General features: G+C 36.7%; 1 protein-coding gene across 18 annotated transcripts in view; it reads right to left on the bottom strand.

Annotated features, from left to right (window-relative positions):
• LOC137586311 (transcriptional regulator ATRX homolog) overlaps nt 1-14383 on the bottom strand; it is a 600012-nt gene that overhangs the window by 347106 nt on the left and 238523 nt on the right. For all 18 annotated transcript variants that reach the window (XM_068302327.1, XM_068302328.1, XM_068302329.1 and 15 more), the window contains one exon: nt 10548-10723. In XM_068302327.1, coding sequence (XP_068158428.1) covers nt 10548-10723 — 176 coding nt within the window. The remainder of the gene's footprint in view (nt 1-10547; nt 10724-14383) is intronic.

The raw sequence follows: 14383 nt of genomic DNA, 5'->3' as shown, positions 1-14383 counted from the left end.
TGATTCTGATTAAGAATATATATACTTTACAGGGACGGAGAAGCTTCCTTCTGCCTGTTACATACATTTCGGCGACTTTTATATACCATTTCACCCTATGGGTGTATGGGTGATTTATAAACAGTGCTTTTTCCTACCTGAGTCAGAGCAAGTATAAAAAACTAAAGGATCAGACCACTTTATCATATAGTTGTATATGAAGAGTAGGTGAAGCAGTTGGAGTATAAAATTTACCAATGTCAAGTAAAACCTCAGATCCCACAATTTCAAACTGAGAAATCGGATAAATAGAACACAACTTACAGTCAATATAAGCTATATCCGGCATTGCATTACATAAACTGTTTGTATATGCGTGCCGTGCTTTGATTAGGAAATGAGGGAAGGAGCAACAAGATAGTTGCAAAAAAGAGGCCGCTGGAAAACGTACACTGCTAATACAAGGAAATCTGGTGCGATGACCGGCACCGCAACCGCCTGAGCCCATAGGTCCTGAAGCTGAACAGCTGAGCAACGACACAGCTAAAAAAAAAAAAAAAACTCCACTACCGAGGGTCGAGCTAAAGAAAACAATCCGGACCACACCGGAGAAGAAGTGCCCAACGGACTGCCCTGGACAATTTCGGTATTGCGAGTATACCTGTACTAAAAGGACTGACCACGCTGCATAGAGCGTATTGATTAACTAAAAGCTGAACTTCGCCAAAGAGCGAAGAAATGCAAGGGGGCCGCAGAAATGAGCAAGCCTTAACTTACCTTATTTAATAATTATAAATATAAGCTTCTATCAGCAATTTGATGCACGAAAGTGCAAAGTGAGAAAAAGGTGATAAATTTATACTCATATCGATAACCTAATAGCATAAACAGATAAGACAAAATGTTCCCTACCCAAACTAAAAAGTTGTTAGCAAAGCAGCACGAGTTGCATAAAAAGTTGAAGAAGATAGAAGAGTTAGATGCTAGTAAGTTAACCAGCAAAATTCTTAACGAATTAAGAATACAAAACAATGCATTAGTTACAATAGCCAAATGCTACAGAATACATTTATTTCACAGATGGAAAGTATGAGGAGGCCTTAGATATGGCAGCCAGATTAATAGCCAACGGAGAGTCAAGCAGGCAGGGCACTGTTGATTCGGAAAACAGTGAAGCAGATGCAACATTGATAGAAAATTTTGAGGACATCAACGGAGAGTTGCGAGAAACGCGACCTCTAGTTATGAGAACGCCAATGTTAGCCAAAAATTTCAAGATAAGGTCCGTCAGGTACAGCAATACTTGGACATGGTGAGCAAAGATTTACGTACGATAGACAATAGAACAGGAGAAATGTATATTTAAAAAAATAAATTCCTGTTCAGGAAGGTACAGATGTGCCAAGCTTATACAGATGAACTTATATGTAATGAAACGTATAAAGAGGTAATAGAAGAATTTTAGTTCGACCTTCAGAATACCGTGGTAGCATTAGAAGAGGAAATAAACGATCAGAAAAATTTGAAAGTTGAGAATGTTACCGTGAGAGGCGAACTACCGGTGTTGCCAAAAATTCAGGTACCCACATTTTCTGGAGAACCTAGAGAATGGGACCTGTTTGTGGAATCATTTACGGAATTAATTGAAAAAAGAGAAGATAAGTCTTGCTCTTAAGTTCAATTATTTAGAATCCGCTTTAAAGGGCGAAGTAAGGAGCATGGTAGCTCATCTATTGTCAGGTTCAGCTGACAATTAGAGTGCAGCTTAGGAACTGTTAACCAAGCGGTATGAGAATAATCGGAGGGTATTTTCCAAGCAATTAAGTCGGATCGATTTACCGATGATCGACAATGAATCCGCAAGAAGTATAATGTGTAAATTGACATAGTTAACCCTTTCGACACCAGCGTTGCCTGTGAGAAACATCAGCTGTTTAGGAGCGAACGGTTTGCTCTTCTTTTGTTTTTGTCTGCTCTTTCGCAGTGATAACGGTGATTTTAGTATGTACCCATATGTGAAAAAAAAATACATTTAAAGATCAGTATATATGCAACATATTTAGGTTTAGACTTAAATTAACGGATCTGAAGTTAGATTTGATAATTATAAATAAATAATTAGGTGAGTAATTTTTGAAGTTTAATGTTGCAAACGTTGGGCCATTGTAGTTATTTGGATATTATGTTATTGAGTTATGAGACCAAAAGAAAAAGGATTGTCGGATGATCATATTGCGAGAATTATTAACTTCGATTGGGTTGCCTCGACTGACGAAGAAAGTGATAATGATATGGATGTCAATTCTGCAGTCCTTGAGAAGAATTTGGAAGAAATAGTGAAAAGTAGGTAAACTGTAGAGATTGACCTAGTTGAAAATTTGAGTACGCAAAAACGTGAGCCGAAATCTTGTGTTGTTGTTGTGGATAATTGCTTTGAAAATGTTGACCCTAAGACACTAAAGTGGAGAAACAAGGCATTTTTACCTCCAGATATTAGTTGGAAAGGCAGTGCTGAGAAAGTCGCCGATTTGATAATGCCAGAAGCATATTTCTGCACATTTTTTGATAGGAAAGTTATCGATTTGATCGCAAGTCAAACAGATTTGTTTGCAATGCAAGAACACGGCTCAGAGCTAAAATGCACTGGTGATGATATCAAACGCTATATTGATATTTTGTTGTACTTGGGCGTTCTAAAATTACCGCAAATGAAAATGGCATGGTCAAACGATTTAAAACTTACCGCTATCACAGACACAATGCCGCGCGCAAAGTTTAAAAAAATTAAGAATGACATACATTTCAACGATAATACTAAACAAAGCAAAAAAGGTGATCTTAATTATGACAAATTGTATAAAATACGTACTTTACTAAATGGTCTTGTTGGTGTTCAGATTATATAAAATAAGATAACATTAAGACAATTATAATATAGAACAAATGGAAATGTATGTCAATTAAGTATGTAACCCGATTATAGATATCGAGTTCTCATCAGTTATAAGTAGATCTGATATGGTCAACAGTAAACAATAAAGACCTAGTTAATGAAGCTGCTATGGTTAGCTATTATCAATAAAGACGTATTTTGCATCTCTACCTTTGTAATCTCACTCCGAGGTCCACCCAATTTATGTGTTGGTTGCGACAACCTTTAGTCACTGGTTTATGTGCTAGTGCCTAGATATAAATATATATAAATACATAAACATTTAATAACTTCAAGAAACACTAACGTCTTTCATTGAACATTTTGGTGACCCCGACATTGGCGGCTCCAAGTTAAAAGAATTGTTATTCTTGGTGAAACCGTCATCAAGCGAGAACATTTGGTCAACTCAGGCGACCAATCTCTCAACAAAAAGGAAACTGGTCAACTATGCGACTACTTTCTTGGCACGCTTTGGACACGACAATCCTAAGCGAGGGCACAAATTGATGAACATCTCACATCAATCTGGGGTCCCGACTAAAAACATCGTAATTGATTAACTTGGCAATCATTGCGTAGCCACCTTGGCGAATAAAAAAGATTTACTGGAAAACTAGGAGTTGGTTTCCGCAACGGGGTAGCAGTGCATACCCATTGAATAAAAGTTGATCAACTAGGCGATCACCTTATAAAAAACATTTAACAACGATTTGTGTCAACGAGGCGACCAAATCATAAAAAGTTATTTTTGTATAAAATAAATTTTGATCAACTCAACTCTGTTGCATTCCCTGGCATCAGCAATATCTGACCTAGTTAACTCGGTCAGTAACCCAGGTAGTACGCACGAGTACATAGTTTGCATTGGTCAGCAAGTTTTGAAACAAAGAAAAGAAACTCAAAAAATTGGTTACTGTCGTGGCATTTATCAGTGTAAAAGAATAGATATATTGGAAATAAAAATAAACTATTCTTAAAACACTAATCAAAAGGCGACTTCGATTTGTTTCTTATTCTAATTTGTGCTACACTTGACCAATTTTAGGAACGAGTCGGATCGTTCCCTGTCTTTGACAAAAAAATAAACTCCCATCGGGTCAAGTACTAGTACAAATAAGCAATTACATAAGAATATAAAAGAACATGGAGAACGAGGAGAGGCAATCTAGGCCTTCATTCGGAATACCAAAAAAGATTCTTTCGCCAGGAAAACGAAGCCATCTTATTTCGAGGAGAAACTTGAGCTCCTGGAATACATGTGGGAGAACTTCGAGAAAAGTCATCAGGAGTTGATGGACAAATTAAATAACGATGACTACTTTATAACGGACTATTTCAGCAAAATGAAGGCGGTTGTAACTAATATAGTGGAAGATTGGAAGGACCATTTGGCAAAAATAAAACCAGAGAGACAAGCTCCCCAACGAGATGAAGAGCGAGTCGTGATCAAAGCAGAGTGCTCTGCTGGATTCATTGTCCAAGACATTAGGGCAAATTGTGCCTGAAGAAAAAATGACTTACAAATCGGTAGTCGACAAATTATGGAAATCCATTATGAGATTCATCGGCGTGCTGAAAATCCAGCCGAAGCCGGATATAATATAACTACGTTTGTGGCCGCAGAAAATACAATGCTGAAATTCTGTGTGGCACCAGCAGACAATATAGTGATACAATCACCACCTGTATTGCAATCGATAAAATCATTGCAATTACCCAAAATTCCCATCCCAAAATTTGATGGGGATTATCTGAAATGGCAACAATTTCATGACATCTATAAAAAGGTGGTTCATGAGTCAAATGTATCCACGATAGAGAAAATGTGGTGCTTAAAATCAAACCTTTCTGGAAATGCAGAGAGATTGATACGGCACCTGGAATTAACAGAAGCCAATTACAACACTGCTTGGTCAGTGTTGCAGGAACGTATTAATAACAAACGAGTTCTAGTAACAGCCATACTGGCAAAGCGGTTTGATCACCCAAATGTGGGATATGACGCAGCTTCTATAAAGAATTTGCATGATAACATTTTTGAATCATTGCAAGCCTTAAAAAATGTAGCCGTCAATATGGAATCGTCAGATGCTGTCATAATGTTTCATATGACAAGAAAATTGGATAGATTCAACTACGCACTATATAAGCAATCTCTTTCCAACACCAGGGATCTGCAGGAAGTAAAGGACTTCTTATCTTTCTTGGAACAGCGCTTCCTAACATTAGAGGCGATTGGGAAACCAAGAAACGAAAACCAAATCCAAGGAAGACATGCGCAACAACATCTTGGAGAAACAGTACCTTGTGTGCTTTCTGCGAAAGAGCAAAGCACGGCCTCTTCCAATGTGAAAAGTTCAAAGTCAAATCCTCAACAGAGCGGCTTAATTGGGTGCAGAGACACAAATTGTGTGTAAATTGCTTCAAGCCGGACCATATGGCAAAAAATTGCTCCTGGAGGGGATGCTTTAAGTGCGATAAAAAACTAACACAATGTTGCATTTAGAAACAGGCAACCAAATCGCTACATCTGCGTCTGCAGCTTCTGCATATGGAATTAGCAGAAAATACACCCTGTTGGCAACGGCCAAGGTTTTGGTAAAAGGGATCAATGAAAGGAAAGGAGAATTTCGACCACTCCTAGATAGCGGCTCACAAGTTAATCCCGTCTCAGAGAGACTGGTCAAGAAATTATCGTTAAAAATTAGCGACACTCATGTGCACATAAATGGAGTGGGTGGTCAACCACAGATAAGCAAGGCGCGAGTAAGCTTGGTTGTAAGGTCAAGATACAACAAGTTCGCAATGCTAGTTGTGGCATTTGTATTGCCACACATAATAGGTGACCAACCCACAGAACAAATAACGCAGAAAGTCACATTACCAGACAACATTCAATTAGCGGACCCAACATTTGATAAACCAGGAAAAATTGATATGCTGTTGGGAGCTGATGATCACTATGCTATACTGCTACCAGAAAGGAGACGGGGCAATCGAAACCGTCCAACATTACAAAACTCAGAATTTGGATAGATTATTGCTGGCAGAATTAATATGTCAACGTCAGCCTCAATCACATGTATGGTAGGCATGACGAATCCAGAGGAATCACTAGAACGATTCTGGCAGCTAGACACACTAGAGCCAATAAAAAGGTACAGGAGTCCGGAGGAAGAGTATTGTGAAAAATTCTTCCTTGATAACCTACACACGGCGGTGGACAATCGACTAATTGTAAAGCTTCAATTTGCTGAAGAGGCGTCATCTCTTGGAGAATCTCGGCAAGTACCCATAAGAAGATTCATGTCGTTAGAGAGGCGAATGAACCCTGACATAAAAAAAGGGTATGTAAAATTTATGTCAGAATATGAACAGCTTGGACATATGAAGCAGGTAATGGTAGAACAAATTCCTTAGAACCATTACTTTATACCGCATCACTGTGTACTAAAGCAAGAAAGTACCACCACCTAGCTAAAAGTGGTATTTGATGCATCATGCAAAACGTCATCAAAAAATCACTGAACGAATATTTATATCCTGGACCAGTTGTACAGAGTCTACTCTTCTCAATTCTTCTGCGGTTCAGGACACACAAATGTTCACGGCAGATATTGAAAAAATGTAACGTCAAGTTTGGATAAACCCTGCTGATCAATTCAATCAGATGATTGTGTGGAGAGAGGATCCAAGTCAAGAACTAAATTTTTATCGTTTAAAAACGGTAACTTATGGAACCACATCAGCCCCATATTTAGCGACGAAGTGTCTGGAATATTTGGCACTGAAAAACATGGAAAAATTGTCATCTGTAGCATTAGCATTAAAAAATGCCTTTTATGTTCATGATTGTCTCACAGGAGCAGACAGTTTACCAGAAGCCCTGCAAATAAGACAAGAGCTTCTAGAAATCTTGAGACCTAAGGGTTTCAACTTAAGAAAATGTTGTTCAAATAGCAGTCAACTTCTAAAAGAAACTCCAAAGGAAGATACGATTGCTGACATCAATCTCGGTGACACACTGGAACAAACATGTGTCAAAACATTGGGAATCATATGGGTACCCAAAGAAGACCAATTATGTGAAAAGGCTCAAAGACATACAAAAGGAATAACCAGACGAGTGGTGCTATCTGAAGTCGGACAAATCTTCGATCCTCTAGGACTGTTCGCACCGGTAGTGGTAAGAGCGAAAATGTTTCTTCAACATGTTGCTACCGAACGAATTGAGATGGATGGTGACCTACCGCCGTATTTGGAGAAGCAATGGGAAGCCTACCGAGAGGATGTACAGGCACGAAACCACATGAAAATTCCAAGGCATGTTTTTGATGGCAAGGTCCCCACTACAAAGGAACTGCATACATTTTGTCAGACTCAACAGTAGTACTCTCGTGGAATAATTCACGGGCATCACATTTCCACACGTTTGTGGCTAATCGGTTGACAAAAATACACGCAGTATCACATCCAAGGCAATGGCGTCTTTGGAGGAAACAATCAACTAAAGGAACTGACCGATACAATTCACACAGAAAAGGCAGCAGTTACTATCAAGGAATTTTGCAACCAAAAAGGAGTGGATTAAGTTCATAATAATAATAATAATATTATTATTATTATTATTATTATTATTATTATTATTATTATTATTTGATAAACCAGGAAAAATTATTATTATTATTATTATTATTATTATTATTATTATTATTATTATTATTATTATTATTATTATTATTATTATTATTATTATTATTATTATTATTATTATTATTATTATTATTATTATTATTATTATTATTATTATTATTATTATTATTATTATTATTATTATTATTATTATTATTATTATTATTATTATTATTATTATTATTATTATTATTATTATTATTATTATTATTATTATTATTATTATTATTATTATTATTATTATTATTATTATTATTATTATTATTATTATTATTATTATTATTATTATTATTATTATTATTATTATTATTATTATTATTATTATTATTATTATTATTATTATTATTATTATTATTATTATTATTATTATTATTATTATTATTATTATTATTATTATTATTATTATTATTATTATTATTATTATTATTATTATTATTATTATTATTATTATTATTATTATTATTATTATTATTATTATTATTATTATTATTATTATTATTATTATTATTATTATTATTATTATTATTATTATTATTATTATTATTATTATTATTATTATTATTATTATTATTATTATTATTATTATTATTATTATTATTATTATTATTATTATTATTATTATTATTATTATTATTATTATTATTATTATTATTATTATTATTATTATTATTATTATTATTATTATTATTATTATTATTATTATTATTATTATTATTATTATTATTATTATTATTATTATTATTATTATTATTATTATTATTATTATTATTATTATTATTATTATTATTATTATTATTATTATTATTATTATTATTATTATTATTATTATTATTATTATTATTATTATTATTATTATTATTATTATTATTATTATTATTATTATTATTATTATTATAACATAGGATATAGTTGTAAACTATCAACCTAACCTATTTTGAATCATTAACAAAATAAAATTAATGTTTTTAGGAGGATTCTAGCTAAAAGTAGCTGTTTCCGGCTTAAAACAGGTGTTCAATTTTGAGATGGTGTTGCCAAATGCCGAATTTTGGATACTCGAATACGCGGGCTTTTTGAATCTTTTGTTCGCACTATTCTGCCACAGCAGCCGAATATTCCTCGACTTTTGAGTTTAGATTAAAATAAAAAATACCGTTTGACAACACTGAAATCTAGCTTTAGCCGATTTTTCCACTTTTCAACACGGAAATCTCGAGTAGTAGTAGTAAACATTTACCAAATTTGAAATAAACTCGATCACTTTACATATTACACGAACCTACATAACAAATTTGGTGGCTCTATCTTTTGTAGTCTCTGAGATCTACTAGTTCTTACAGACGGAGAGACGGACGGACGAACACACGGACATGGCTAGATCGACTCAGCTGTTGATCCTGATTAAGAATATATGCACTTTATGGGGTCGGAAAAGCCTCCTTCTGCCTGTTACATACATTTTGGCGACTTTAATATACCATTTCACCCTATGGGTGTATGGTATAAAAAAAGGATAACGTTTCACTTTAGTATTCGATTTGCACTGTTTATTAAATTTCACTGTCACTTAACTTAGTCCCTGCTCCAGCGTCATGAAAAAGCATAAGAGTTTTTGAGTAGTTTATTTATTTTATATAATGAATAACTGAATCGTTAAATGACTTGAATTCAAAAAAAGACAAAAAAGAATGCGCTCGCTCAAAATGATAATTTTCGACATGCGACTCCCACGCTTTTGGCTCGCACCCAACTCCCAATACACATAGCGCTCATCTGCGTTAACAAAATTCATGAAATATAAAACATTTACACTTATGTATAAGTATACCGGTAGTAAAAATCTTTAACAAATTTATTTTATTCATAAATTCTACCTGTATGTTGGTGCAAATCAACTTCACACCGCTATTGTTTTGAAACCTTGTAATTGAGCTTTTTATTACCTGTGGGAAAATCCTCATGATAGAACCAATTATTATTCAGCATTATTCGAAAAATTGGTGAAGAAGTTGGAGTATCTCTATGAGACTAAGACCATAGTATTTACAATGAAATATCATATCCCCAAATTTTAATACGTTCGGATAGACTGAAAGCCAGTTACAGTCAATAAAAAGCAGTTCTGCTTCAACGCACTGACAGCGCTGCCAGCAGCCTCTGTATACGTGTGCATTAAATATGGGGAACGGCTGGTATATATATACAGAGTTGCCCATATTCGACGGACCCATCTGTCAACCCTGTATCTTTTGACAGAGACCTTAATGACATACCGCGTTGGAAGCGTCAGTCCAAGCTGATTTTTACCATGGAACAGTACGCGCCACGCGAGCGCTCCCAAATTGTTGAACTTTACATTCAACAAAATAAGTCAATTGTAAAAACTCAACATCGTCGATTGCAATGGCCCCAAAGAGTCATCGAAATGGCTGAAGATGACGACGCGTTCGCCCGATTTAACGCCACCTGACTTCTTGTGGTGATATTTAAAATCAAAGGTTTATATTAATAAGCCAAAGACCATAGAAGAGCTCAAGAACAACATTCGCGAGGAAATAGCCGCTATTCCAGCCGAAATGTTAGCTAAAACTATGGAAAATGCTGCAAAACGAGCACAATACGCCCTACAGTCTCAAGGCGGCCATTTGAAATACATATATCATATTCAAAAAGTGATGTCAACAAATCTACTTGAACCAAATAAAATGATTATTATCGTCAACATCAAAAAAATTGTGCTTTTCTTTGATTTAAAAAAAAAAAAAAAACATGGGTCCGTCGCATATGGACAACCCTGTACATAAGACACAGGAAAAGTTTGGAACATGTAAAAAGTTTGCGTTTTTGATATTTCATATACTATCCTATGGGTGCATTGTATAATGAATGAAAAAAGCTTTCTGTTATACTGTTTTAGGACTATAATCATTATATTAATTACCTGCACAAATTTTGACAACTTCTTGTGTAGAACATAGGAACGTTGCTTCATGACGGTAATATCTTTTTTACCCGAGTCTTTGTGTTGTCCATTTTTAATAGGGTTTGCATATAAGTTGGCGAATTCTCTTTCAGTGCCAAGGTACAACGGTTTAATAAAATTAACCATACTGTAGTCTGAAATGCATAAGCAGAAAAAAAAATTACTTAAAAAAAAATATTTAATATATCGGACGCATTTCTTATTTACAATGCAATAATTCAAAACAGAACATTATATTAACAATAGTAGATCATAATATCAATAATAAATCAATCAAAAGTCTTCTCAAACAAATAATTACTTGATTATTTAATTGAAAGTACGGGATTAAACAATAAGCCCAGCTAAGCAGCTACCGATTAGTGTTTCAGTCTGGGTGCGTTTCTGCGTCTAGAGGGCAAAATTGTGGGCCAGTCAAATGATGTTCGTTATTATTCTACGACATTTCGACAAACTTCCCCCTGGGATTTCATGTGCACAGAGTATCTCGCGAACTACCGACAGCCTCTATTATTTCCTAGGACTATCAGACTGTGGTAAGGTTTTAAAGCCCAAAAAATAGCGCATTTTCACAAATTTTTTTTTTTGAAGATATTGTGAGGAACATTATATAGACAAGAATAATGTCCCCCACAACAAACAAGCTACAACAAACAATCTACAAAAATACAAACACAGCCAAGACACAAACCAAACACACAGTATAAGACCAAGCACAGAATTGGTCATATAAGAGTGAAATCGGCTGTGAATGAGCAAACGTAGCGAGGCCGGCCGAACATGGCCGATCGAACCCCACGCAACCGCTGGCGATTTCGTACAAGCGGGAAGATGCGTGGGAGGCATAATGAAAAACAATTATACATGCACAGGCGACGGGCAGCCAAGTCCAACATGGCTCGATCGAACCGAATCGAACCCCATGCAACCGTTTGGCGATTTCGTACAAGCGGGAAGATGCGTGGGAAGCATAACAAATATGAGTGGCTGTATAAGAGTAAATGAAGCCGGGCTTGAAGACACAATTGCATGTGAAAAGGGGGCATTGGCCTCATTTGACAAATTAAGAGCATGGAGAGGCAAATAAATGCATGCATTAGCATACATATAGGTCACACGTACACTATGCGTGAGACGGCGAGAGAGAATACCGGTGGCCAATGGGCCGCGCTATGCATACGTCACGCTCATGAGAGCGAAAGCGGTAAATTGCAAGCGCCAAAAGAAGTTCGTGAGCGAGTGAAAACGAAAGTGAGGGCCAAGCAAGCCCGAAAGACGGGTGCGGGGAATGCTTGGTACCGAAATGAAACCAAGTGAGGGCTATGCTTATGAAACGGGGAGTAGGGGGGAGAGCAAAGAAATTGTAAACGAAAATGGTTTGTGGATTTGTGAGGGGAATATGCAAGCCGAAGGGGGAGGGATGAGCCATGGGGAAGCCCTCTATCTAATAGATACGAGATGCGTATGAAAGTGTTTTGCGTGGGGAATTAAACAATGTTATATATTAAAGTAATCAAGCTAATTATGTTTAAACATTAATTTAGTTAATACAATTAGCATATATGTATGTAGATGATAATATTGAGTAAATGTGGGTGAATTTGGGTATGACGAGTGGATCAAAGGGAGCGACGGGCGACGGCAGCGTTGGCAGAGAAAGCAGAGAGAGTCAACGGGATACGGAGGGCGGCCAATAGAAAGGCGACGCCAATGCGAGAAAGTGATGCAAGTCAAGATGTACAAACAAGAAAGACAAGGACAAGGCGTAAATGGGCGCTCAGCCACAACGAAAGTAGTTATATGCGCCAAGGATTTACGGGACTTTCACCACGCATAGCAACAAATGGATGCGTGGGTGAAAGCAGAGGGCCAATGGAAATGTACCAGCTGTATAGCGGTACCACACCAATGTGTTCCTGAGGCCATGGGATCAGCCTATATAAAGGCAACGGCTGTCAATCAAATCATCAAGTCGACAAGTCGTGATCAAGTAATAAGTAATTAAGGCCTTACGAGTAACCTTAAGAAACTTATCAAGGAAACACAAGAAACAACAGCAAAATTGAGAACTATACAGGCCTTACGAGTAACATGCATTGCTTCACTCTATTATAACAAGTCCTTAGACAAGGATACCAAGCACCGTACCCAAGCCAAAGTAAAGTTGAGAGAAGCAAAGCAATCTTCAACAAATTTAGCGGAAAGGGTACAGAGGTGTATCACAAACGATACAGATCAAGGCAATAGCCAGCAACGGCTACAGAAAGACACGAACAGGACAACGAGGGACTCCAAGTAACTCACCAACGCCACCCGAGCCCAGCACTGCCATCGAAAAACCGTCATATCCAACCAACTCCATTAACGATTTGAATAAATGTACAATTAACATCGGCAATTGAAATCGAGTGTGTTTTAATTTCACCGGGGCACAAAATAAATTTGTTGTGCCGAACCTAGCCCAAGAGATATCGTAGATATCCCGAAGGACGAAAAAGGATCGTTACAACTGGCGCCCAACGTGCTATACTGGTGAAATTTTAACAAAACAAAAGTGTAAAATTGTAAAGAAAACATTCAAAATGGGGAAAGGATGGATTTATCACATGAAGAAGGAGGATCTGTTACAGACAGGTCAAAGGATCGGGATCGAGATGACCGGTACAGTGGAGGAAATGAGGAAACAGCTAGGCGAATGGGTAGAAAGGAATGAAACGGACCCAGACTGGAAGGAGGAAATAAATAGATTGGAAACAAAGTACTCGAAAAATATAAAAATGAAAACAATAGCAAGCACATCAAAAACATGCGAAAGTGAGGCTGAGGAATTCCAGAAAATAAACATCGCCACACTAGCAATCCCACCATATTTACCACCAAGATGGGGAAGCGAAGGAGCCCTAGATAGCACAGAAACAAAGAGGGACATAAGGAGACAAACGATAGACCCCAAGAAAACGGTACCACAGGCAACAAACAGGACCACTGAATACGCCAAGGTGGCAAAACAAGTGAGGGAATGGACATTCAGGTTCGACGGCAATTCCAGACCACTAGAGTTCATAGAACAGATCGAGTGGTCAGCAGACATGTATGGCATCGAGCTGGACATGATCCCAAGAGCAATGCCAGAACTACTGAAAGACAAAGCACTCAAGTGGTACGTCGCAAACAACAAGCAGTGGCGATCGTGGAAGGAGTTCGTTGAGGGCTTCAAGAAATACTTCCTGCCAAGAGGATTCTTCAACAAATTGGCGGATCAAGGGAAAAATCGCAAACAAAACAGAAACGAGTATTTTAAGGATTATATGATCGACATGCAAACAATGATGAGACCCCTCAAAATACCAGAGTACGAACAATTGGAGGTTATATTAGAAAATTGCACTCCAGATTTGAAGATATTCGTTCGGCCGCACAGAGTCAGAAACCTAGATGAGCTGATGCAGTTGGCAGACGAACATGAGATGCTTGAACAAGAACGAGCAGATTTCCATCGCCCAAATAATGCTCAAAGAACACACAACAACCAATCAAGCCACAGAGGAGAAAATAATTACGGGCCAGCAGTCACACAGTGCCGAAGATGCCAAGACAACAGCATGGAGAACAATTCAAGACCAAGCCAAGAAAATAAAAACATCCAAGATGGAAAAGTCTTGAACCCAAACCAGGCATGCCGCAGATGCGGAGGAGCCGGACACTGGGCAAGGGAGTGCAACAATCAGAGACTCATTTTCTGTTGGCAGTGTGGAAGGATTGGGAAAAGAACAAAAGAATGTTGTTGGAATTCG

Source organism: Drosophila tropicalis, unplaced genomic scaffold (assembly GCF_018151085.1).
Source record: "Drosophila tropicalis isolate 14030-0801.00 unplaced genomic scaffold, ASM1815108v1 contig_979, whole genome shotgun sequence".
Lineage (NCBI taxonomy): Eukaryota > Metazoa > Arthropoda > Insecta > Diptera > Drosophilidae > Drosophila > Drosophila tropicalis.
This window is presented reverse-complemented; position numbering and strand designations above follow the sequence as displayed.